Source organism: Buteo buteo, chromosome 16 (genome assembly GCF_964188355.1).
Source record: "Buteo buteo chromosome 16, bButBut1.hap1.1, whole genome shotgun sequence".
NCBI lineage: Eukaryota > Metazoa > Chordata > Aves > Accipitriformes > Accipitridae > Buteo > Buteo buteo.
In genome coordinates, this window is record NC_134186.1 from 10,926,446 (window position 1) to 10,952,396 (window position 25,951).

General features: G+C 54.2%; 1 protein-coding gene and 1 long non-coding RNA gene across 7 annotated transcripts; one reads left to right on the forward strand and one right to left on the reverse strand.

The window, feature by feature from the left end:
• Positions 1-19,127, forward strand: RASSF7 (Ras association domain family member 7). 3 transcript variants are annotated; one of them, XM_075047835.1, is made up of 6 exons: positions 1-123; positions 14,172-14,325; positions 14,553-15,457; positions 16,439-16,607; positions 17,287-17,397; positions 18,112-19,127. In XM_075047835.1, exons 2-6 carry the CDS (start codon positions 14,223-14,225, stop codon positions 18,141-18,143), a joined length of 1,320 nt encoding a protein of 439 aa, XP_074903936.1. In that variant the 5' UTR covers positions 1-123; positions 14,172-14,222; the 3' UTR covers positions 18,144-19,127. The 3 variants fall into 3 exon arrangements, with proteins under 3 accessions (XP_074903936.1, XP_074903937.1, XP_074903935.1); XM_075047836.1 differs by lacking the exon at positions 16,439-16,607; XM_075047834.1 differs by lacking the exons at positions 17,287-17,397; positions 18,112-19,127 and having other exon boundaries at positions 16,439-16,997.
• LOC142040235 (uncharacterized) lies at positions 16,492-25,494 on the reverse strand. 4 transcript variants are annotated; one of them, XR_012653133.1, is made up of 6 exons: positions 25,435-25,494; positions 25,062-25,263; positions 23,275-23,447; positions 18,510-18,586; positions 17,975-18,186; positions 16,492-16,590 (listed from the first exon to the last, which is right to left on the reverse strand). It is a non-coding gene; the product is annotated as an uncharacterized LOC142040235 (long non-coding RNA). The 4 variants fall into 4 exon arrangements; XR_012653132.1 differs by adding an exon at positions 17,317-17,437 and having other exon boundaries at positions 17,975-18,586; XR_012653131.1 differs by having other exon boundaries at positions 17,975-18,586.
• Positions 25,495-25,951: the final 457 nt, after the last annotated feature.

Consider the following 25,951-nt stretch of genomic DNA (forward strand, 5'->3'; position numbering starts at 1 on the left):
CGGGGCTGCAGGTCGCCGCGGCTCCGCGCTGCGGAGCGGAGCGGCGCGGCGGGGCCGGAGCCGAGCGGCCGCCGCCGAGGAGCGGACCCGCACCCGGAGCCGCAGCCGCCGGGCCGGCGGCAGGTGAGTGCGCACCGGCGCGGTGGGGCCGGGCCGGGCCGGGCCTCCCGGCAAGGGGCCGCCGCCGCTTTGCAGCACCGGGGCGCGGCGCGGCCCTGCCCGCAGCTGGGCCGGCACCCCCGGGAGCAGCCCCGGGGAGGGCGGCGGCGGCCGCGGCGGCGGGGCCGCTGGCCCCGGGTCTGCCCGGAGCGAGGCGTCCCCGGGACAGCCGGCGCCTCGCCCGCCTGGCAGGGCCCACCGGCGGCGGGGGATAACCCCGTTATTTTGGGGCTGCGAAGTGCGACGACCCGCCCTGGCGTACGGAGTGGAGGAGGGGACTTGGGGGCAGAGTGCCTGCAGAGAGCCCAAATCCCTTAACGAGAGCCCGGGCTGGGGTGCTGGGAGCGGCTCTCGGCAGCAGCTCGGCGAGACCCCGAGCCCCTTTGCCGCCCGTGCTGGTCGTGTCCCGGTTGGTCGAGCACTGGGAGGCTTTGCCTCCCGCCTGCCCGGGGCACCGGTTGCTGGCACCGGCAACCCCAGCAGCTCCTGCCACCAGCGTGGTCCGCCGAAGCCCCACTGGAGGGAGCGGCATCGTGGTCCCGGTTAGCACTGAAAACGCTGGCCAGAGCCCACAGCGGAGGAGCGGCCGAGGTGATGGGGGCTCTCGGCTACCCGTGCCAGGAGCCCCCCCCTCGCAGTCTGCATCCACGGGACAAAGCTGTCTGTCCATCCGTCCTCCCTTCAGAGACCTCTCGGGCAAAGCTGTTTGTCCATCCGTCCTCCCTTCAGAGACCTCTCGGGCAAAGCTGTCTGTCCATCCGTCCTCCCTTCAGAGACCTCTCGGGCAAAGCTGTCCGTCTGTCCTCCCTTCAGAGACCTCTTGGGTAAAGCTGTCCGTCTGTCCTCCCTTCAGAGACCTCTTGGGCAAAGCTGTCTGTCCGTCGTCCCTTAGAGACCTCTTGGGTAAAGCTGTCTGTCTTTCCTCCCTTCAGAGACATCACCAGCAGAGGGGTTAAATTCCTCGATAAGAGCCTGGCTTCTCACTGCATACTTCTGATGCCTTCCGTGAACTCTGCCGGCAGGTTGTTTCGTAACTCCGCTTGTGGCTCGCTGCCGGTGGGAGAACAAACTCCTCTCCCTGTTTTTTCCCTGCCCTGCAACAGTACTTTGTAATTGCAGGTTAAAAACCCAAACGTGGGTTTGAGAGTGGTATTATGTGGAGGAAGGGGTCACGGCTGTGCACCTCTCACTCAGAGTGGCTGCCTCCGGTACAGCCTGCAGCACTCCCCTCAGGATGGCTGATTTTGGGAGAAATTAGGAAGAGGCAGGTGGAAACAGGTGAGAAATGATCCTAAGAGGCAAGACGGGAGCTTTGGCTGCTCCTTGCAGTAAGCCAGGGCTGGCTTCCAGGGATGCCGGTGCTAATGGTGCGTTTGCGGGCCCTGACTCTGTGCTCTGCCAAGACTTGCCAGGCAGGCATCGGGCCCCAAGAACATGTGGCAGCACGAACGCCAGACCTCACCTGTCAGATGGCAGGGTCGCTGGATCTGGCCAGGATGGAGCAGCGATGCTACGCTCACCTGTCCGTTCACCTCGCAGGGTAGCTGTGTGGGGTCACGCTCCTCATGCAGCAAGAACTGCAGCTCTTCTTAGGGAGAAGAGAGCAAATATGTGCGTGCACGTGCTGTAGCTGCAGTGATTACGAGCAGGAAGCGTATCTGAATGCTGCTTGCCTTCCCTACTGGGCAGTGCCGGCGGTGTCTGCTCGGGAAAGGAGCTGCAGGGAAGGGGGGATGCTCTTACCTTCTGACGGTGCCGCTGGAATGCCAGGAATCCTCCAGCACCCTGGTTATCTGCCCGGAAAGCCTGAGCATGGTGCCTGGCCTCCCTCTCGGCATAGCTCCACTGGCTTCCCTGCAGCTTCTGGAAAGAAATAGCATGGAAATGGAGAAGCACCCCCACGTGCATACATCTTCCTAAAGCCTTTCTTCCACCTTTTCACAGAAAGCTGCAAGGCCAGAGAGCGTGGCTTGCAGCACCTGCGGGTGCCCGGAACATTGCAGCATTGAGCACTTGTGGGTCCAAGGGTCCTGCCCTCTGAAATTTCCTGGCAAGGGGATGCCGATTGCTCTAAAAAATACAACTCTTTGCAAATGAGTGCTGGAGAGATGTGGGAGTTAGCTCTATCCAGGGCTTGAAGGGGGGACCTGAGCAACAGTCTGACCCTGAGATAATAAAACAACTTAAGAATGAAGTCTGATTTATTTTAATTTTTTTTTTCCTGATGCTTAAGAAAAGCGAGTTACAGCTGCGCTTGGTAGCTTTGGATACCCGCAGGCCCCAGCGAGCATGCTGGGGAGCTTGCCAGGCTTGACCAAACTTTTTGGCAGTGGGTGGCAGCTGGCCGAAGCAGTGTGGCGACGGCCGGTCTGAATCATCCCAGGGTGCTCCCTTCCCTGCTCTTTGAAATATGACTTGACCAAAAAAGGTAGTGTGGTGTAATTGCTGAAGATACAGGGATTTACTGCGCCCAGGCAAATAGAGGAGCTTCTGTGCCAAAGTATTTTGGGGACTGGATGTAAAATGGGGTTGGATGAGAGCTGGTGTGCTCCGGCAACATGCATGCTGTCCACCTCGATAGTGGAGACATGTCATGGTTACCTTCACTGTCACCACGTGCTGCAGAGATATATTGCCTGAGTGCATCTGCTAGGGTACCCACTGGTTCATCTCATCCATGTTCTTTCAACATCTCTCTGCCCTGTCCCATTTGTGTCTTCTGCTATGGGGAAAACCCTCCAGCGGTGGCTTTGAAGTGACCAAAGCCCATGTTATGCTGATCCCCATGTGTTGGGGGGGGGGGGGGGGGGTGATGCTTTGGGACCAAATCCAGACAAGGGGTTGATCCTCCCTGGCTTGGAGGCCATAATGTGTGTGCCAAGGCTTCAAGAGCAGAGTATTTCCTCGAGTCATGCGATGTTGGGTGCTGTGGTGAGCTAGGAAGAAGGCCAGGTGCTGCTTGACGATGGGTTGCTCTGTGCCTGAGTTTAAATAAAGGCGTGAGGGATGTTTTAAGTATTAGCTCTGCGTGTATGCGTTGGTTTTAAGAGCATCTTTTTAAGGGATGTTCCTCGATCTGTCCCAGCTTGTCTATGCCCTTGTAAACCTGCGTGGTCAAATTAAGGCATAAGTGTGTCTCCACGGAAGGTTTTTAACAAAATCCTATTATTGTAAATGATTGCTAACAATTTTATGCCCTTCCATTTTTCAGATGCCAAGTTCATGAGCTTCTAAAAGCAGCTGATTATCTGGCTTTTTGTGGACTGGAGTCAGCACTTTCTTGAGGGCTGTGGTGCTTCCAGCTGCCCCAGGCTAGTCATCTAGAATAACTCGTTGCTTAAAAAAAAAAAAAAAAAAAAAAAAAGGATTAAAAAAAAGCCCCAAACCCTGCAACACTACTTACCTGAAGACATGGGTGAATCAGCCCTGAGCTGGAAATTTTGGGGCACTTGAGCACTGCCTGAATTTGGGAAGGCTTCCCCTGCTGCAGCGCAGGACCTGCTGGAGCTCTTGGTCTTAAGAGCCAAGTGTTCATACGTCCCCATGTCCCTCCAGGTGCCTCCCACATAACTGGGAGAACTGGTGATGGGATGCCACAGTGCTCTCAACAGCATTTTAGGGTCCAGCATCCCCCGTGGAGGTCCCCCATGACGTTAGACCTAGCGCTGTGCTCCTGAGCGTGGGGACTCTGGAGGCACCTGTAGGATCCTGTAGGAGCATAGCTGGGTCAGCAGAGAAGCCCAGCGAGCAACAGCCTCCCCTCTGCTCCCTGCTTTTCCTGCCAGCCCGGGGAAGCCATTGGCAAGGGGTGTGAGCACCCAGCTAGTATTGTGAAGCTGCCCAGCTGAGGGATCGCGGGGAGAGCATTTTTTAGGGTTCTTGCTGGTTTAATGATTCCTGCTAGGAGTATTGCTTTCCCTGGGAGGCGCGAGTGTGTGGCAGGGAGCTAGTCTCTGCCTCTGGATGCTTGCCTGAGGCGGCTGGTGGTGTGCAGGGGGTTAGATGAACACCACAGACATTTCTAGATAAGAATAAAGATGGGTTGGGTTGGTTTTTTTGGAGGCTTTGTGGTTGCTGGTTTCACTTGCTGATTTTTATTTATTTTCTTTTCCAAGTTCTGGCAATGTTTGGAGGTGGCAGTGCTCCTTTCTGCAAAGAGCCACCCATACTTGTGGTGGGAAGGCTGGGTGGACCAGGCAATGGGCTTTTACCTCTTTGCATGTTGTGATAGGTGCTGGCTGGTTCCTGCAACATGAACCCTGCCCTGCTTCTCCAAGGGACAACTTGAGCTTAATTAATTGTCAGAAAGCAGCTCATGGTCTCCTTGGGCTCTTGGCCAGTATGCCCAGGTCTTTGCTTAATGGATTGTGCCTGTAGAAAGTCAGGTGTTTCCCAGGCTTGCTCTGAGAATGTCTCTCCTTCCTTTCCTCCCTGCCCTGATTCCTCTGGGATGGGGCTTTCTCGGGGCAGTTCGAGTCCTTGAGGTCCCATCCCAAAGGGGTAGCTCTGCGAGGCTTTCCCAGGGCTAACCCAGCCTGGGCACCAGGTTGTACCACGTCCTACCTGATCCAAGGTATTCCCACCTGCCCCACCATCAGTGGGGAAAAATGCTGTATCTGCACAGGGATTTGTACCACAGAAAGGATTCCTGTAGGGTTTGTTTGGTTTGGGTTTTTTTGTGGTTTTTTTTTTTTTTTAAAAAAGTCCTATTCTATTGCTTGTTCTAGTCTTTTAAAAATCTTATAAACTCAGCATCTTGTGTCGTAAAAGGACGTTTGCTCTCCCACTCTGGCAGGGAAATATCCCTGTGACCCAGGAGTGGATGCACTAGAAACAGCATTGCTTTGCATCTTTGAGATGCTGCACACCTAGGACTGCTTGTCTATCAAATCTATTTTGCCTCAAGAAATTTTTGGAGTATTTTAACACGGTTTGAGGATTGCCCAGGCTGCGACGTTGGACCTGGTGCTGTCCTCTTTGAATGCATTTGGCTTTTTAATGACTTGCTGGGAGTATAAAGAAGCTGGGGTAGGAGGTTTAAAAGGCTGAGTTTCCCCAGAGTGACCCCAGGTGAGCATGAGTTGCATGAGGATTAAGCTCCTAAATGCTTCTGGAAAACCAAGATGTTTTTATTGCATCTTCCTCTCTGTGCAGGCGGGAGAGCTGACGCAGTCCCCAGCACCAGTTCCCATCCCATCTCAGTCCTTCGGGTATCACTGAGTGCCAGCGGAACCCTTGACCCCCAGAATTTGAAAGGAGGACACCTATGTGTGGAGCGGGAGATGGAGCCCTTTGCTGGCACCAAAACCTTTTCAGCCAGAGGTTCGCTGCCTCCCAGCAAGACAGTTTGGGGGATTAAAGTTGGTCGCACAGCCGTGATCTCCATCACTTGTTGAAGGACAGTGACTGGTACCCCCTCATGAATGGCCCCTTGCGTTTTAGTGCCAGACAGGGGATTGAGTTGCCTCTCCAGAGATGCGCCTCCATTTTAGTGCTTTAAAGAGCTTATTATCTCTGGGTGGGTTCAGGCAGGGATTGATAGCACCTCCACCTAATTAATCATGTGCCAGGTAGTGTGAAAGCAGAGACTTCTAAAATACCCAAGTGCCTTATCAAAGGTTTCAGCCTGGATTAATTCTGGGTCTCTTGTTTATTTGACTCTGCATCTGTGTGTGTGTGTGTGTGTGTGAGAGAAAGAAAGGAGCAATTTCAGCTCTCAGCAAATGGTTGTTAAAGGTCTTTTTAATCCTACAAAGTTATAAATAAATATCCGTGGCAGCATGCACCTGCATATTCATCAGTGCATCCTCTCCTCCGGAGACCCAGCAGTGTGTCCTTGGCATGTGGCTGCTTTCTGAAGCAGGGTAGGAAACTGTGAGTTATTCTGGAAGTGGAAAATAAAATCTGGAAGGTTTATCCCCAGTTTTGCATTTGCTAATTTGTTAATTACCCTCTCCCCTAGGATGAGAATTGGAGTGGAAAGAGGATTGCTGGTGGCTGACGCCAGCTCTTCTGAAGGAGGGTGGAAGGCAGGTTGGAGGGAGAATATTTGGAGGTCATTTGGCTTTTTCATGTCCCTGGTCCTACTCGGAGGAGAGGTGCAGAGCCTGAATTTTCCTGTAATCCTATGGAAATTAAATCCTCGATCACTCTGAGATGAGACGGGGAGAGCGGCAGGTCAGCGCCTGTCTCTGCTTGCCTTGTAGGTAGCCAAAGTGCATCTCATCCTCTGGGCTAGACTGGGTGAGCATCACGAGGAAGCTGCACTTTGAGGGTCGTTTCTGGCTTTTCTGGAGGCACTGGGAGAAATAGCTCATTGGTTGGGTTTTCCCCATTTTGGTCTTGCCCTTGTGGGGGAAAAAAATGGAAATTTGGAGGAAACTGAAACACTTGTCCTCTTTGGCTAGGGAGGAGAAAGCCGGTACTTTGGGTGCTTCAGAGTATTTCCAAGGCTTAAACAGGCTCTTGCATCTCCAGATTTGCAGCATTCCTTGTGCATCCCGCGTGATGAGAAATATAAGCTATTTTCTGACTTGGGGAATGGGCTGCGTGTAATAACGGGAGAACAGTCACAAATTGCATCGTGCTTTCACTGATGACTGCTGTGGAAGATGAACGCAGCGGAGATGCTGGACCTGCTGGCAGATGCGTGCTGGGGTTGTGTTTGTGTGCGGATGGTCTGGTAAATACCTCTCAGAGCTTGGCTTTTAAGAGCTGGATTGTGAGTCATTGCCCAAAGACAATGGGCATTTGAGCATCCCAGAGCTGCTGCAGTGGGGCTCACAGCTGGGCAGCGGCTGCAGGTACAGCAGTGCCTTGGCAGCTGAAGAGCAAGCACTATATTTTTTTGTGTTAAAAATAAAGGCAGTAGTTTTAGGGAAAAATTAGGCATCGGACTCCACCCTGAAAGATTTTCAAATCCAACCCCTAATCCTCAAGGCTGATCTAGGTCAGCCTAGAGCCCAAGGGTACCTAGACCCAGCCTTGCTGGAAGCTGGACACCTAAATACTTCCCCATCTCCTCTTGGGCTCGGCATCCAGACGGGTTCAGTTGCACGAGAAAAAAGGAGCGTGGCAGTTAAAGAGCCTTTCTTCTTTCCCCTCTAATCTACATGTCGTTGCTAATTTTGCTTTGCCCCCTTGAGAAGAAACTATGAATTTACTCTCAGCTGCTTTCATGAAGTTGCTCTTCACTTGTGTGTCTGCAGTTGATGGTAATGGTTACAGCAATAGCAGGTGCTGCCAATGTTTCCCTTGCAAACCTTCATCTGCAAACCTGCCATCTTTATGGCAGACTTTACTAGCCAGCCTTGCCAGCTCTTTTCCCCCTGTGGATGGTAACCATTAGTGCTGCAAGGGAGAAATACGATGGATTAAGGTGAGGAAGGTGATCCTTCCCCTTCCAGGCTGAAATGCTGTAATGTGAGCGTGTGCAGTAGGTGGAAGGCTTTTTTTTCCTTCTTTTAATTTATAATGAGCTTTCGGTTGGTTGCTCATCTGCGGGCTGGACTGGCTAGTATACATCCCTGAAATGTCATTGCTGCCTGTGATCCTTGATGTTTCAATGTGGCTCTCAACGCTGGCCCGCCATGACCACAAATCTTGGCTTGTTTAAGAGGAGAAAAAAAGTTCCCCGGCTCCTTCCCAGTGCTGTTTCTGAAGCCTTCGTGTGGGTGCAATGCTGTAGCAGACCCAAAAGGTTGGGTGAAAGAAATGGTGAGAGAAATCCCTGCAGGCGGAGCTGGGATGGGGTGAGCTTCTTCCGCATCGGCTGGGGTGGGAGCCTCCCTCCCCTAAATCCCTGCTGAAGGCCGTCACCCGAAGGCCCATCCCCATCCCATGTCGCAGCCCTGGGCAGAATTTGTCCCTGGCTCTTCCCACCCTGCCCTGCGTCGGCCAGCCTCACCAATACACCCCAGGCATGTTAGTGTGGGTCTGTAATTTTGGGGAGGAAGTAGAGCAGAAAATCCCAAAGCCTCTATTTTGCTCTTAATGGGGGATTGCTGGCACGGTGCTTATGGCTCTCCAGAAATCTGTCTCTTTGGGCAGTTCCTGCACAATCCTAATGTGTGGGACACGTCCCCCTTGGGGTGCCGGGGGACTTCAGCAGTGGTCTGTGGCTTCAGGCTCAAGTGATGCTTCAGCTCTTGAGCCATGCAAAGGCTACGGGACTTAGGTTTCCTGGTCTTGGCTCTTCAATCTCCTTTGGGTGCAAAAAGCCCTTGAAACATGGATGTAACTTCTGCAAATGCCGAGCATGCATTAGGCATCATAAGATGCCCCCAGCAGAAGTAGCTTGCTATTGAAGCCCAATGGAGCCCGGGGGTGCGTGTAGGCTGGGATCCGTCAACACATCTCTGGTAAAGGTGCACCTTCAGAGTACGTTTGCAGTGGTTATCCTTGTCCCTACCTGGGGTTTCTCCGGGTGTGAAGGAGGGGAGAAAAGCGGAGTCTGTCAAGCCCTCATGCGGTTTTGAAATTACTGATTTCAGTAATTTGCTGATTTTTAGGGCTTGCTGTCAGGTGCACCATGGCAGAGCAGAGAGCTGGATGGGGTATGATGGGTGGAACAAGGATGTGGGGACCATTATGGCCACCCCTAAATAAGCCACTTGGGTGTGAATTAGAGCCCCGTGACTGCTGCTTCCTTGCTCCTGGGTGCTTGCGGCCACCTTGCATAAGAGCTAGAGGCTTTGATAGGCCTGGGGGGTGAGTAATGCTTGCACACCCTCCCTGTGACGGCAGAAGGATGAAGAGCTGCCGCTGTGACCACTCTGGCAGGACTCGTTTGTCACCTCTTCAGCTTGTTTAACCCCTGTCAGCTCTTTGCACTGGGATGAAGTAACCCATTTGCTGCCTTGGGCTGGAGCCTGTGTCCTGCCTGCACCCTGATGGCCCCCATGCTGCAGGAGAGGACAATGACCTCTTTGGGACGTGGCCCTCTTGGCTGCTTTCCACCGGGCCAGGTGATGGTGTCCCTTCAGGATTCTGGGGCCAGCATCCTCAGGACGAGCATGGCACCGTGGAAAGGTCCTGCACCATGTGGCTGCGGGCAGGGCTTTGCCTGGTGCCTACTGCTGAGGTGACAGTGACCATCGGTGGTCACCAGAGTCTGCTGCATGGACAGCTCGTTCAGAACCGTGGATGATCATCTCCACCCAGCGTTGGACCTGCCATCCCAGGAAGAGCCACAGCACCAAGCCTTGCCAAGGCTGATCTCTGCCCAGTGTTGGACCCACCAGCAGCATCAACCCTTGGCCACGGCCTCAACCTTGGACTGTGGCATCACCTTCTGGCCTGGGATGGACATGGCATGGAAAGCCCAGCAGAGCTGCTCTATCCCTGCAACACCCCAGCCAAGGGCAGGTGATGCTGCTCCAAAAGAGGGACCCGAGGCAGGAGGATACTCTCGATGGGCTGGAGGGGAGCCTGGACCACGGCCCGTCCCTTCCAACCTGCTGCAGGATGAGCGCTGTCAGGAGGCTTTGGTTCCCCATGCATCTTCTCCATGTTGGGTCACCTCTCCACGCCTGAGTAACGGGAAGGCTTCTGTCCCACCAGAAGGTTTCAGCGGGCGGGCAAGTACCATCTCTTCCCTTCAGTGCCCAGGAGCTGGGTCTGGTGCTTTGGACAGGGAGGGACCTCAGGAAGCATTAAATAGCTGATGGATGCGTCATCACAGCAGCTGATCTGTGGCGGTGAGTCACGGCCAGCCTGCCAGCACTCCGGCATGCAGGATGGCAGCACAGGGCCACTCCTCCCTCACCACTTGCTCTTTACTCATGTATTGGGTTTTGTTTTCTTTTTTACCTGTGTGTCTGCATGCAGCTGGGATGATCGTCCTCCCTGGCGTTGGTCAGGAGAGGAGCAAGAGGGTCAGGTTCAAAGCAGGAGTGAAATGACCAAGAGCACCCCAGCATCTGCCTGGAGCACATCCAAAGGGACGCAGAGCTGCTGGTCCCTGTGGATACCTTGGTCCTCCTTGGATGGTGGGCTCATCACAGTCTGCTCTCAAGTACAAATACATCTTTATTTATTTATTATGAGCCTTTATAACTCTACGCCCAGCCCAAACCCTGACCCGAAAGGTTAGTCTGCTGGCTTTTTGCAGTTTTAATTAGGCTTGCTGGGACGCTCTCCCTGTGCCACTGCTCTCCTGCCTGCCCAACCCCATGCCTGGCTCTCTGCCAGGGGGTGGATGTAGCAAGGGAGGCAAGCAAACCCCCAAAAATGGGTGAAACCTCAGCACTGGCAGGATGCTTGGCTCAAAACCTTCATGCTCGTCCCAGATGGTGCTTGTTGGAAGCTCTGATAGAGGCGTTTGGGTGCAGCTGGCCTTGCTGTTGGGTGCAAGATTGTTCTTTTTCTAACAGGCTTTTTATTTTTTTCCTTGTGTGTGTCAAAACATGGGAAAAAGTCACTTGCAAAGTGTTTGCAATCCTTGGCTGGAAGGTGCTGTCTCGGCTTCTGAGAGTCCCTGTGGGGGATGTGGCGGGTGGTCCCTGCAAATCAGTGGCAGTCCTTGCTTCTGTAAGGAGGGTGACTGGCCAGTTTTCTTGGCTGGCCATGTATTATTTCAGGTGCAGGGAGATCACCAAACCCTTGTGAGTCCTGGCAGCCATCAGGATGGCAGTTTTCAGGAGCTACACAAAACATGCATCCTCCCGCACGTGCAGAAATGCTCCTTTGTCTTCTCTTCCTTTAGCCCAACAGCTTCGGGGGAGCTGGGAGATGGCAGTGCCAGGAAACAAAGTGCAAGATCTAAGATTGTTAATTTTTTAAAATTTTTTTTTTTAGTGTCAGCATTTGAAATTCCAACTCCCAGTTAGGAAATTTGTTGAAGTCGTAGTATGAATCATCCCTACCCTCAATTTTAGGTCCCATCGTGCTGGGAAGGGAGCAGAAAATTAGTCACTTTGTTAATCTGCTTCCAATAAAAATGATTTAGAAATCCATAGTGGGGGAGGGGAGAAATAAGAATAAAATGAGAGTGACTTTTGGGAGTGACCGTCATCCATCCTGGTGCCCGCAGCCACCTGCTCACTTCCCTGGGCTGTTTTCAGGGCAGCCAGCAGGGCTTGGCAGCTGCCTGCACTTCTGGTTCATGATCAAAGTGACCTCCTAGGGCAAATACACGCAGCGGCAGCTGGAAACCGGCTTCCTGCTGAGAAGCGCTTCTTCCCCAAGAAAAGTGATTCTCACCCCCCCAAAAAAAGCCCTTTTCGCTACCTGGTGGTGTAACAAAGGCACCCAATAATTAAAGCAGGCAGCAAAGCTGGGGGGGTGTCATATTTGCGAGCAGAGCAATGAGACCTCCCCACAGCTGCTGATTTTTTAATGAGTGATGGTAAAGAGCTGGGGGGGCTACAGCAGAGGTCATGCTGGGGGCGAGGTGGAAGTTTTGGGGTTTATTGTCTGGTGGCTTTTGGGGTGCTTTGTTGGGTTTTTTTGAACCAGGGTGATGCTGGTGCAGTGGGATATTGGGACGAGACGCTGCGTGCAGGTTGTGATGTCCCCCCAGCCCAAGCAGGGACTGGGGGGTACGAGGAGCATCACTGGTCCCCCCCAGATGAGGATGAGCTGCCTTCATCCCGGCAGCTCTGCCGTGATCCCGGGGCTTTGGGGGAAGAGGGGCAGCCAGGCTGGTTTTGGGTGGGCTGGGGGAGCTGATCCTGCCCTGGGAAGTGGCGAGGAGGGAGCAGCCCCAAGCCCTATTTACCACCCCCTTGCAAGGGGCAGATAACACCCTGTATCCAGCAGTTAGCTGGGGCTGGTGACCCCCAAAAACCCCAGGGGTTGCGGCAAGCGATCAGTTAATGGGGACCCCCTGCGCTTGCAAGGATTTAAGGAAATAATAATAAAAACAATTGGATTTTGGGGTGCTGGGGGATGCGGCAGGGAGAGATGCAGGGGGAAGGGATGTGCGGGGTGGGAGGGATGCGCCGGCTGCTTTTTGGGGAGGTGGTCCCCTTTATCGGGGGAAAAGCTTGCTGCTGCCGCTCCCAGCTTTTTGGTGGTAGTGTGCCGCGCGCTGGCTGCTGGTAAATGATTGCTGGGGCGGCTGGCCGAGGCGGGGCTGGAGGTTGGTGCCAGGTTTGAACCCAAACAGGTGCCTTGGACTGGCATGCCAGCGGCCATCCCACTCCCGCACTCGGCAGCGTTCGGCAACCACTGGATTTTTTGGGTAAGGTGAGGCTGTGCGACACGACTCACCCGGCTGGGTTATTTTTTCCTATTTATTTTTAAGCTTCTGGCCTCCCCATGGGGTCGGGGCAGGGGAATAAGGGTTCAATGCTAGCCAGGTCCCTGGCCAGGGTGGGGGCGATGCTCCCTGGGATGCATTGCTACCCCAAATTTGGTATTAGGGTGCCACGGCAGGGTTAGGGACGGTGGCTTCGGGGTGAGCTGGGTGGTGCCGCGGTAGCACCTGGACTTTGCCCTGTACCGGGGGCCGGTTGCAGCCTTGAATGCACAGGGTGGGGGGAAGCGGTGCCAAAACCCAGCTTTGAAATGAAATTGGGCTAAACCTTGCAAATTTTAGTGGTTTTGGCTCACAGGGAAGTCGGCCGAGCCCAAGGTGCCCTTCACCCCCACCGGTTTTCCCCAGCCGCCCAGCCAAGGCAAACATGAGCTCAGCACCAAGGTATTTGTGGTGGCTGCTCCGTGCCCACATTTCAGAGGTGGGCAGGGGGGTGGCACCAATGGGACGCAGCACCCGCGGGAAACGGCCTCACCAAGCCATATCTTCCCCAATTTCTCCTTGCCTTTCTCACACTGTGGCTAAAATCCCTCATTGCTGGAGGCGGGACCCTTCAAGCTCTTCCTTTGATTACTCAAGCAGGCAACAAAAAAATAAGCAAGAAGTGGTGTTTAACCTGAGGTTGAGCTTTCTCACAGCCTGGCTGCAAACTTGGGAGGGCTGGAGCTCAGGGGTGGAGAGGCCACAACCAGCCGGTTTAGGTTGGGAACGTGGTTTGGGACCCTCTGGACAGAGAGCCTGGAAACTTCCCATACATGTTCCTTCACCCAGGGCTTTCGGACAAGCCTGATGCTGGAAAAAACAGTGTTATAGGGGAAAAAAGACATATATTTGTTTGCACGGTGTTTGAAAACACCATAAGCTCAAATATTTGAGTTTTTTACAGCTTGTGCTTAATTTTTTTTTTTCTTCTCATTTTTTTTAAGGCTGTCACAGTTGTTGAGCTGCTGGAAGAGGCAGGAGTTGGGTGCACCCAGGCGAATGGGTGTTATTTTAACACAGGAGAAGTAACCACTGGGTGGTAGTTGGGCTGGGCCCTGGTGTTGTACAAAGCATCCCCCGGGAGCCCGAGCTTCGCCGCGGGCATTCGTGCCTGGCTCCCCTTCCCAAACCCCACCTTTGGTCACATTTTTGTGCAGAAAGAGGCTATATTTTAATTTCTTAATCCCCCTTCGATAAATTGCGGTGGAGGTAAATAGATTAAAATGTGCATTATCTGCACCTTCTCTCAATATCCAGTTGCAAGGGTGGGCAGCCGGCAGTTTCTCTACCTTTTCCACTATTGTTTGGAAAATCCCCTGGTGCCACACTGCCAAATTGTCAGAGAAATCACAGTGAAAGTCCAGTAAACACATTAAAAGTCTGCACTCGCAGCAGAAATAACTTGGGCATCGTCTTCTGGGCACTGTGTAGGCGCACAAACCCCATCATTTCCCACCACGGGAATATTTGGACCTGCTGCCCAGACATGAGCAAAAAAAAAAAACCACGTTGGGGGGTTTTGTGTATTGGTTTTTGGTTTGGTTTTTTTTTGTAGATGAATGTAGTGTTTTAATAATATCAACAAAAATGCAATCCGTGCACAGGGAGAGCTGCAGAGATGGATGGAGGGCAGCAGCGAGCAATTGCTTGGTCTAGGATACACCTTACGGGATGCTGACATTAAAGATGATTTAATGACGCGGCTCTTAAAGGCTCTCATGTTCCTCGTTAGCAGTTTGGGATGGAAACCTGGTTTCTTTTCTCCCTGCAGGCAGCCCGTCCTGCAATGACCCAGCACGCCTGAGGCCCAGCAGCTGTGGGGATGGAGCTGAAGGTCTGGGTGGATGGGATCCAGAGGGTCGTCTGCGGTGTCTCAGAGCAAACCACCTGCCAAGAAGTGGTCATCGCCTTGGCACGGGCCATCGGTGAGCCATCTCCATCTGCTGGGGAGCTGCCCCTTTGCGGGTGGAGGCATCTGCCGAGGGGACGACCCATCTGCAGGTGCTTCCTTGGAAGAGGAGACCTTGGGTGGGTAGGGTCCTGCTCTGGGGCGGTGGGGATGTCACCAGCTGCTGGCCGTGGGGCGGCAGCCTCTGCGCACGGCTGCTGGCCATGGCTTTCCCCATCTGATGTTCTCACCTCCTCCCGGCAGGTCAGACAGGCCGCTACGTGCTGGTGCAGAAGCTGCGGGAGAAGGAGCGGCAGCTGCTGCCGCTGGAATGCCCGTTGGAGTCCCTGGCCAAGTGCGGGCAGTATGCCAACGACGTGCAGTTCGTCCTGCGGCGGACGGGCCCCAGCGTGGCCGAGCGGCCCTCCTCCGAGGGCACTCCCCAAGCCCCCGAGAGGACGTTCATCCGGGCCAGCTTGCCCATCAAGCCCAGGCCCCCTGGTACAGATGCACCCCGTTCGCGGGAGCCGAAAAAATCCATGACCTTCAACTTGGGTCCTACAGGCCCTGGCGACCCGTTCGCTGTGAGCCGCTGGAGGCAGCAAGCACGGGAAGGGATGGACTTGGAGGGTGGTGGGGTTGTCCAGCCCTCCAAGGAGGAGCTATTTAGGAGGGTGCTGTGGCAGCAGGAGCAGCTGCATTCCTTGGAGGCCCATGGGGACACCCTGGAGACGGACCTACGGCTCTGGGAGCGCGGCCGGCTCGCCGACCAGGAGGATGAGATCCTCTACCTGGAGCACCTGGTCCAGAGGAATGAGACGGAGCTGGGCGAGGAGGAGTTTTGGCAGAGCGAGCTCCGGCTGGAGAAGGAGTGTGAGCGGGAGCGGCAGGAGCGGGTTAGGAGCTTGCGGGCCAGCCTGGAAGAGTACACCCAGAGGATTTATGAGCTGAGCGCCCGGACCGAAGCCCTGCAGGAGGAGATCCAGTGGGAGATAGCTGAAAGGGCCAAGAGAGGGAAGGAGACCCCTGCGCCCAGCCCCACAGAGCTGGAGGACATGGCTGCCAAGATGAAAAGGGACCTGGAGGCCAAGGTCAAGCAAGGCACCCAGCTGGAGAGCAACCTAGCCAGCGTGGAGAAGGCCCTGGAGGAAGCTGAAAGGAACCTGCAGGTAGATAGGACTGGGTTGAGCAGCCCCATGGGGTGGTGGGACCTTCAGGAGGGGAAGGGACCAGCTTTCTGGTGGCATGGGGCTGATGGGTTGAGTGGGGTTGGTCCTGGCCCACCTGGCCGGCGAGCGTGGGGTGGGGTGCACAGAGGTGGCTCAGCAGCAGTGATTGCTGTTCGGGGGCACACCAGCGCTCTTGCCCAGCCAGCATAGGGTTCCACATCCATCGCTCTGCATGCAAGCTGCATCTGGGCTGGGGTTCCTGCTGGCTGCTGCGTGGGGAGCACAGCATCACCCCACTCCGGCATGGACGATGGTGCTGGAGCAAATGGTCCATATGTGGGGTCAGTGGTGTTGGCACAAGGGTCAATGTCATCTTGGATAAAGGAGTCACAGAGTGGGATAGCGTAGGGCCCTGTGGTGCCTGTGCATGAAGCCTTTTGACCATGCAAGCTGTATGGGGGCTTGGGCTCATCACAGGGGCTGCACAGTGCGGGGCTGAGCCATGATGCCCCCCCGGCTCGCCTGTCCTGTCTCCCCCTGGCATCAGGGGGTCCAGGCACTGCGTGTCACCTCTCCTCCGCCCACCGGGTCCCCTTTGGTGGAGCAAAAGGGAGAAGCTTTTGCCCAGCCAGGCAGTGGTAGCCACCCTTCCCCAGGGTGGCCATGCTTCCAGCATCTCTTCTTGAGCATCTCGTTTGCGTCTGGCATCAACCAGCAGCACGGCGGCCGCCGTTTGATGGCTGCTCGCACCCTCTTGTGGAGATGCAGTGAAGCAGGGCTGTTCCCAAAACACCACCTTCCTCATCCCCGCTGCCTGGGCACCCTGCACCCTGCAGTACCCCCGAGGTCCCCTCTGCCGGCTCCAGTAGGGTGAGCCCCAATTGGGGGAGCAGCCCCGGGGGGTGTATGCCAGCTGTTTTTGGGGCATGGGGGGGACACATGCAGCTCATCCTGTCCCCCTCCTCGGTGTATGTTTTGCAGGCCCAGACCCAAGAGCTGGAGGAGTTAAATAAGGAGCTGAGGCAGTGTAATTTGCAGCAGTTTATTCAGCAGACGGGGGCCACGGTGACCATCCTGCAGGCCAGGTCCGAGGAGGATGCCCAGCCGGAGCCGAGCCCGCGTGAGCTGCCAGCCTGCCGGAGAAACGGAGGTCAGCATGCTGCTGCCGGCTCGGCCGGCGGGGCTGCTCTGCGGGACCCCCGCCTCCTCCCTGCCTCCCCCTCCAAGGGGGTTGGCCCCAAAGCCTGGCCAGTTCTGCCCTGGGTGCTGAGGCTAGGCAGCAGGGATGGGGTTTTGGTGCTGGCATGGCAGTCACTCACCACCCCGGGGGTCTTTCTGAGGCTTGCCAGTTCTGGGGCTCCTTATTCCACCCCATTGAAGCGTCGGGGCTGCTCATAGCCATGGTCAGGGGTTGGATGTTGCATTGCTGCTTTTGGGGCCAGGGCGGCCGCAGGGAGCTTTCCTTCGCAGTATCACTGCATGCCACCATGGCAGTGGTGGCAAAAAGCAGGTGGCCGAGGGCCAGCATCAGCCCCTGGGGGCTGTGGGCTGGTGGGGACGGGCTCTGGCCACTGATGACCTCTTTGTGTTTGGCGAGGGAAGGGTGAGCGTGGTGCCCAGGGCCATGTCCGCATCATCGCAGGGATGAGGGGAGGCGGTGGGGGGCTTTCATGGAAGGAGATGGGGAAAACGGGGACCCAGCCATTTCTCCTCCAGAGCACCTGGAGAGGGTGATGTGGCTGCCCCACGGCACTGCAGCGGCCATGCCCGGTAAGCATGGGAGGAGGTAGAAGTGCTGCCTGAGCCAGGTGTTCTTCCCCATCCTGCAGGTTTTCCTCCCACCGCCAGTGCCGACTCACCTCCCCGGGCCAGCACCAAGCAGCTCCTCAGCCATCCCAAGACCCTGCCGGAGCCCCTGGTGTCCAGCCTGAACCCCGAAGGTGTGTATGTCCTCATGGGCTCCCAGGAGTGCGAGCTGGTCTGGGGAGGATGTGTGGGAAGCAGGAAGAGGTTTTTGCTGCCCAAAACAGGCTGCAGAGAGCGAGCGTGTGCTGGGAGCGGGAGGCCGGAGCTATTTATAGATGCCATTAGGAAGAGCAAAGCTTACACCCTGGCAGCCTCTGCTCTGCTGCCAGGGGCTCCACACACTGGCCGTCCGGCTCTCTGCCCTGCCAGGAGCTGTGGAGGATGCTTCTCGTCCCCTCTCCTGCTGCCCTGCATCCCCCGGGGCTAAGACCTTGCTAGGGTTAAGACGGGGAGGATTTGGCTCCCATCTTTTATGGGAGTCACTTCTGCTCCATCTTGGGGACCTGTTCACCCCAAAACCCTTTCCACCTCCTGTGACCTTTTTTCCACCTTGCACCACATTTTTGGGTGCAGCAAAAGCAAGCTGTGATGTCCCTGCCTGCCGTGGCGATGCTGCCTGCATCCCGGCATCCCATTCCTACCCATGCCACCATCCTCTCAGCAAAACCCTTCTGCCATCCTCATGGCCCGAAACCTCCATCCCCATCTCACCAGATGCTGCGGCATCTGCATGTCCATCTCCCAGTCTGGGCTTTGCACTCAGGTATGTCCCATTTTCCGTTCCCCTTTTTGCAAGCGCTCATCCACCATGATGGGGTTGCTCAGGTTGTTTTTGTCTTGTCTTACAGTCGTATCAACCAGGCAGAGCATCTGGAGGTAGAAGGGCCCGGCCAGCGAAGGATCAATTTGCCTTGCAAGTGTAACTGTATAAATAAACCATATTATATATATATAATTATTTTTTTTTTTTTTACTGCTTTATATCATGAATGGATGTGGACGGTCAGAGTATTTTTACAGACTGTAAAATAAAACCAGAGACTGATGACACAAAGCAATCCTCTTCCCCTGCAGATGGAAGTGACCCCTTCTTCTATTTTTTTGAAGTGCTTTCTATATTCAACAGAAAACAGAGGCACTCCCATTCCACATAGCCTCCTCAGAAGACCCATCCTGCATTCGGAAAAGTCCTTGCTCCTTTGACTAGGGGAGCGAAGCTGAGGTGGAGACTTGCCTGGAGACTCACCTGGATGGAGCAAGTTAATGGGTTTTACAGCATCTCGCAGCAGCAAGTGGGGCCGTGACAAACAGCCTCTTCTCTGGCTGCAGGGAAGGCACAAAAGCAGCTTTAAGACAAATTTCTGCCCCCCTCTTTTTTTATTATTATAAGAAATCTGTAGTAGAAACCCCCTTTCCACAGTGCAACAGACCAGGCTTCAAGGGAGCAGGGAACACACAGCAGGGGCTTGTTTTTCTTAAATCCACTTAATTCTTCAACTTGTTTTTAAAGTAAAAAAATCACAGAATGAGCCCTTCCCCAGTGCCGGCTCAGGTGGGGAGCAGGACTGAAATGCTCTTGGTGACATTTCACTGATTTGTTTTGGGGTTTTTTTACTTGATGGCCAGTAGTTACTCTCGGTTTTTGTTCATCTGTCCCAGTGGGTCACCTTGTATTTTAATTGCGAAACCAAAGCAGTTTGGGGAGGGGATGGGTTTGTCCAGGAGGTCCTCGAGCCTGTGTTCAATGCGTCGTATGCAAAAAATGTGACTCGGGCACAGTGTTCGCCGTAAAACCCCACTTTCCCCATACAAATGTAACCCTGTGTGCCGCAGTTTCAATTTTCAATAAATCTTTGGGAAAGGATTTGAGCAAAGTGAGCGTGCTGTTGTGGCCCAGGGCAAGCCGTCCCCACCGGCTCCTGGTCCAGTGCCCAACAGGCACATCCAAGTGGTTTGCGTACCCCGCAGCTGCCTCTTTCCTTTCCAAGCCATCTCTTTCCATTTGCCAAATTAAAGCTGTAAGTATTTTATGACCAAATGTATCTTATGCATATGCTGCTTTTTTTTGTTTTGTTTTGTTTTTTTCTTTTTTTTAAATCGCAAAGTGCTTTACAACCAGCGGATGAAACTTGTTTCCGGTGAGAGGGCGGCCATCCCTGGGATGAAACATGGCAGCGTTTTAATAATGCACAGCAGCACCTCGAAGCATTTTAGGACAGGAGGCAAAGGGGATGGTGCTTGGCTGCAGGCAGGAGCAGGTAAGGGGGAAACCTCCCATTCACCTTCAAGCCCCTCTGTCTGCACCTGGATAACCACAAGTGAGAATGTCAGCTCTCGCTCTCCATCGGCATCTCCCGAGACTCTGTTGGGCTCTGGTCCCTGGGGACGTGCCCCTCTCAAAGCTGATTTTTGAGATGCCACTGCAGCTCAGCAGGTTGGTCAAGTGGTAACAGAGGAAAGTTTGCTTCGTTGGGAGAGCGCTGACACAGCTGTGTCTCCGGATACGACTGGAGAGCTGCCACAGCAGGGAGATGCAATTTGAAGTTGTCTTTTTTGAATCTGGGAGTGGGAGAGGTGTGGGTTTGGGGGTTGTTTTGTTTTTTCAGTTGTGCCCTCTGCAAACTGCATATCTTGGGAAAAATGAGTTAAAAATACATTTGCTCCATGCAGTCGCATTAAGGAGTTTCTCCTCTGCTTGCTTGCTTTTTGGGCTGCTTGTGCTCCTTTTCTGCACTCCCTTGCTTTTAAAATGAGACTCCACCTTGCTAAGAAGAGAAGCAGAGGGTGGTGGAGGTTGTAAAGAGTGTTTCAGTGCTGCTTGGGGGGAAAAAAAACACCCAAAAAAACATGTTCCGAAAACTCACTTGGCTTGAACATGCCCAGATTTTGGGATGTTACGTGAAGTCATCTGCGTGCCCTGAAAAACTGACTTCTGCTGGTTAAAAACTGGATCTTTCATTTTTGGAAGCTACATTTGTAGCTTTGCCTTCTGCAAAATAAATGGATATAAAGAGAAAAGGGTCATTGCTTACAGCACCTCCCACTGGGAAAAACAGGGCAGAAAATGAATTTGAATCTCTGATTTTGCATGGAATTTTTTGCCCTGTGCTTCTGCTTACATATTATTTGATTATTATTTTTGTGGGTTATTTCTGTTCAGCTGTGATCTGGCAGGCCAAACCAGCACCACTCTTTCTTGGGAAAAAAAATAAGGTTTTAAAAAATGTATGTCACAGCAGATTTTGACCCTGCAGTTGACGCCCCTTGGCTGGGATGCAGGATTTGGAACGGCTGCATGGGATGGGGGACAGTGTAACTTGGCCATGTCCCCCACTGAGGTCTGAGAATCAGGTGTGGGGTTAGGGAGAACACCATGGTCGGGGGCTAACACTGTTTTTTCAGCTCAAGGCTGTGGCATTTTGCAGATTTTTTTTTCATTTTGTGTCCTACAAACCATCACCCAGCTGCTGCAAAGGCAGCAGTGTTTCCTAAGGTAATAAATTACTTTGATTAACGCCTCTCCCCCTGCCATGGTGCACAGTGCAGTGGGGGGAGAGGCATTAATCAAACTCATTTATTACCTTGGGAAACTCCCCACCCACAGGTGACCTATATTCCTCACGGCGTGGGGGGGGCATGCAATGGCACAGTGAGCATGCAGGTCCCCATGTGTTATTTAACCGAGCGAGGCTCGATACCCACTCTGGCTCCCCCGCCTTTCCGCTTTTATCCGCTCTAAAGGCTGTGTCAATAATACATTTCTGCCATTGAATATTTTATTGATGGTTTGACTTTTTTGCTGCTCACAATTCCCATTTCAAGGCTGCATGATTGTTCCTAATTAAAATTTTATGCCCTGGGAGAAGCCTTCTTGCTACAGTGGAGATGATGCTGTCCTTTTCTAGGCCACTACAGAGCGGTAGGAAGGAATTACTCATTGTTATGAGATTAAATCAAAGCAAATAAATTATTGTTTTTTCCCTTAAAAAACAAACCAAAAGCCCAGCGTACGGCGCGTACTGGAGAAGGAACAACTGGCTGGCGGGCAAGGCAGGGATCCAAGCATACCGGGTGGCTCAAGGATGCTGTGCCTGGGTGAGCGGGGAGTCGTGTCCCCCCATCCCTCAGGCGCTGCAGGGCAGCTTCTTCCTTTCCCGCGGCAGGCAGGAATGGGCTTCAGGGCCTCTCCCTCTTCAGATGCTTCTCACTGCCAGCTCCAGTGCCACCCAAAAATGATGAAGCAGAGGATATACCTGTTTTTCACTAGTGAACAGTCCCAGCATTTTTTTTTCTTTCTAAATAAAATCAATCTGCAGGCTCTGTCAGCACAAGGCACCATTCAGGAGAGTAATTCAGCCGCCTCCAGCCTCCCTGGGGCTCCTCTCCTCTCTGCACTATCTGTTTTTTTTGTTGTTGTTTGGGTTTTTTTTTTAATATTGCATAAGAAAAATGGCTCCCAGCTCCTCATCATCTACCCTGGACTGTGTCAGCTTGTTAAGCCAGGCATCCTCTGCAGATGGTGGTCAGGGCACCAGTGCTGCCCCAGGCCAGTACAGTTTCTGAAGGGCAGCACAGCTGCAGACACTTGAAACACCTCCAATTCACAGCTGTGCATTTGTACAAGTTCCTTTAGGTTTGGGTTCCCCCCCCCCCAAATTTCATCTAGAGTTCTAGAAGCATTTCTGCTGCCTCCCAGTCCCTGGATTTGGCAAGCAGCTTTTAAAGCACACGCTTCAGCACCAGTTACATAAGGAAAGGTGTGAATGACTGGAGGAGAAAATGCCTGTTGGTTTTGCTCCCCAAGTGGTGTACAGATGCTCTGCTGCTTGCTCCTGGACACGCAGTTTCTACAAGGGTAGTTCACTGCAGGTGGAGACAAGGAAGCTATCTGAGCTGGCATGCATGTCCGTGCAGGGAATGTTGTCTGCTCTCCCTATGATGGTTTTCCTTTCTCTGTCTCAGGGTAAAGACTGAGTGCATTCTACCTTGCCCTGGGAAAAAAAATATCATAAAGCACTAGAGGAGGCTGGGAAATTTTCTTGTTTATGGATGAGCAAGTTTCTCTCCCAACGGAATCTCCTGCCAGCAGAAGTCTGTCTTTTTTTTTTTTAGGATGTATTATATAAGTCCCTGCTTGCATTTAACTAACTGACTCCTCTTAAACAATTTATGTACTCCTATTCTTCACAGACCAGCTTGCTTCTTCAGCGAGGCTCCCCACATAGGACCTGCCACTGGCACATCTTATAGACAGAACACGATAGGCGCTTCCTAGCATGGTGCTTCAAGCGTTATGCCTGCTCGCTTCTCTCTGTGAAGCACTGAAATGAGAACAAAACCTTTGAGGAGCATAGAGAGTCCCTTCAGCTTAATGGGCCTGACATTCAACATCTCCTCCTCCTCCTGTAAGGCACACCCCTGCCTCTCCCCAAAAATCTTACAGCATCAGTTCTGAGCAAAAGCTTTTAGCACCCAACTACTTGTTACCAGGCTAAGTATCACCTTATGAATTTGTTTATTAGCTACTGAAAAACATGAAATTAATGGACATCTTAGCCCTGGTGTATTTTCTCATTGCTCAGGAGCACTCTGGGGCTCTTGGGCTAGGACAGGGGTGAGGGCACTGATGCTGGGGTTTCTGCTTGAGGGACAACCAGGTCGCACCCTTCTACTCTCCTTTTCAAGCCACCTTCACTGGCTACAGAGGCAAAATAAGAGATGGGAGGCACAGGGCATGCAACGCACATTACACATGTCACTGAGAAGGCACAGCCTTCCTCTACAGCTGGTCTAGCGCCTGGATTACAGTTAATAAGCACCCAAACAGTGGTTTTGCACTATTTATTGAAGACTTCAGGTGACGGCACAGCAGGTTAGTTTTGAATCATGCAACAAGAATGTTAAAAAACAGGAATCAAGCTGTATGCTCTCCCCCACTCTGCTTACTGGAGAGACAAAAAAAAAAAAGCAAAACCAAACAAACTTCACTTCAACCCCTTGCCTTTGCTTACTGGAGCTGAACAGGATGGTTCCGTAGGTAGCAGGAAGTTGAAAGCATTCATACCACGGTGCTGCTCATGGGAACTGGGACAAGTCTTGCCAGGCGACCTGCGGAGCTGCTTCTGCCAGTGGCATCTCCAGGGGTTAGTCATCAGGCAGCACAGTCCCAAATGCAGGGCTATTTCTTCAAAGAGAAACAAAGAACCTTCATTTTCAGATACAGGTTTGTTACATGTGTGGCCACCTATGAAATGGGGTTGTAGGGGACTGCGGGACTTCAGTTTCAGCTCGCAGACACACTTGTACATGGGTTTATTTTGCACCAGGTTCCCCCCTCTCCCTGCTCTCCATGTGGCTATGGTGTGCTCCTGCCTGCTCAGGACCAGACGCGGGAAGATGCTGTAGGTGTAGCTAGGAAGGAGGCAAGCCTTCTGGGGCTGAGAAAGCTGCAAACTTGTCCCATCCCGCCCCCCTCCACCATCAAAAAAGGCCCATTTAGCTTCTGAACAAGCATGAAAGCAGCTTTGGTAAATTCAGGTGGTTTTCCTCTCTTTCCAGCATCTTTGAGAACCTGGACTCACCCAGTCTGCGTGGACCACAGAGGGAGCTGATTTTTCTTGTGGAAGAGCAGATGCTCCTCTGGGACCCAGAGGAAGAAATGACAAATGAGCGCAGGCAGGAGAGATGGGTACAGGCAAAATTTCTCCCTGAGAGACTTTATCCGTACAGAGGATGTTGCTCTGCCTTCTGTGCAATTAAATACTTACTGACCAGAGCACTGCCGATTCCTTCGGATCAAGCCTTTATGATGGTCCAGGGCTACACGTGAGCAGCTCAAGCAAGAAGGGGAATACCCGAGCCCTTTCGGGGAACCTTGGCAGGCTGCGGTGAATCCTAGCTGGCTGTTATGAGCTTAAGCTGCTGACAAAGCTGTGCTGTGCTTCAAAAAAGACACTTTTCAACTACCCAGCTTCTTCACCAGCCCAAAAATTGCAAGAGAGAACTTTGTATGAGAAGCAATCTGCCTCATCACTTCCTCTGTTTCTAGCGATGGCCACCCTGGGCAGCTGGAGGAGTCCCTGCCCAGCTCGCCTCACTGCTCTCAGGGCCATGAAGTCAAGAGTCCCCTGTGTGACATCGCAGCACGATCGCACGAGGCAGCTCTGCCAATGCCCAGCCAGGGCTGGGGGGCCGACAGAACCCTGGCGCAAGAAGTGGAAAGCGGCGAGCAAAGGCAAGGGGGCGGAATGGGAAAAAAAATGGCAATGAAAAAGGAAAGAGAGGCTCGTTTCTGCTTTTCATGTAACAGACTAGACTAGAGAGTCTCTCTTTAAAGGTGACTCATCCAGGGCAATACCAGGCACAGTTTCTTCTATTAACACACCCTTGGCAATAGCAGTTCAGTTAGTCACTGACTGGGTATCAAGACGTCACCAGCTGGGATGAAGCGTCTCCTTTAACTTGGTACGGAGTCCACTAGCACTTATTTACTTTGGAGAAGAGCAGGGGAGGAGAGAGGGGGGCATGCCATCCCTCCTATGCAACTTTACCACCAACTCTTTGCACCCGCGTGCTGGCACGGCCCGCTCCCCTCATCTCTGCTCCCACCAGATGCACCGAGCCTTGCTGCAAGAAGCATTAAATCTTTTCACGCCCTGCCGTGCAGCGCGGCTAATTGCAGGGCATGTCAGAGGGTCTGCCGGGCCAAGGATGGGAAACCGCTGGAAGCAGGGCAGTAGCGTTGGATTGGGGGGGGGGGGGGGGAGGGGCGACTCCTTTGCAGGCCGGAGCCCCTCACCTGGGTGGCGGGAAGGGGATGCAGGCATCGTGGCGTCGAGGCGCGGGTCCGTGGAGACGAGGCGAGGTGGCCACACAGCGATGTCCGAGGAGCAGGTTAGCCGCTGTCACACGCACAGTGGAGTCGCCGAGAGCACAATGTGCGTTAGTCAGTGGCTCACCTGCTCCTGGAGGGTGACGGGGGGGGGGGCGGCGGGGCCCACCTGCAGCACAGGAGACACCGGGCAGCGTGAAGGATGGGGGTCGCGGCGCGGAGGGCTGCAGCTCCGCGCACCCACCCCCGGGACACGCTCCCTCGTGCCTGCCACGGGGCCGGCGGCACCCCGCCGTTCCCAGGGTGGGGGTCCTCTCTTTCCGTCACGGCCGCCGCTCACCTGCGCTCCCGCCGCTCCGCGCTCCCCCCGCCGCCGCCGCCGCCAACTTCTCGCTCTGCCCCTGCCCGGCCCACGCCGCGCGCCGTGGCCCCCCGCCCCGCCCACCCCATCGCGCCCGCCAATAGCGACGCCGCCCGCCCGCCAGCCAGCCCCGCCCCCGCACCGCGGCGCCCAATGGCGCCTCCGTTACCGCCCGCCGGCAGCGGCGGAGGGGCGGGGCGGGGCGGCCCCCCCACCCCCCCGTCAGTGACAGCGGCGGGCGCGGCGCGTTCGCTTCTGCACGTCGCTGCTGCGGGGAGGAACCATTTGTACCTGTTGAACCGCCGCCCGCCTCCCGCTCACCCCGCCCCGCCGATTCCCCCCCCCCCCGCTCTCGCCTCTTCCCCTCACGCCGGCGGCCGCTAGCGGCACCCACCTACCCCTCCACCGCCACCCCGGGGAGCCCCTTACCCCACCCCCCTCCCCGTCCCCCCCGTCGCCCCCCCGCCCCGCTCTCCCCCTTCCTCTCCCCTCCATC

Coding starts and splice junctions, on each gene's coding strand:
- RASSF7 (XM_075047834.1), top strand. CDS start 14,223: ATGGAGCTGAAGGTCTGGGTGGATGGGATCCAGAGGGTCGTCTGCGGT. Junction 14,326..14,552: donor CGCCTTGGCACGGGCCATCG/GTGAGCCATCTC, acceptor TCCTCCCGGCAG/GTCAGACAGGCCGCTACGTG. Junction 15,458..16,438: donor AAGCTGAAAGGAACCTGCAG/GTAGATAGGACT, acceptor TATGTTTTGCAG/GCCCAGACCCAAGAGCTGGA.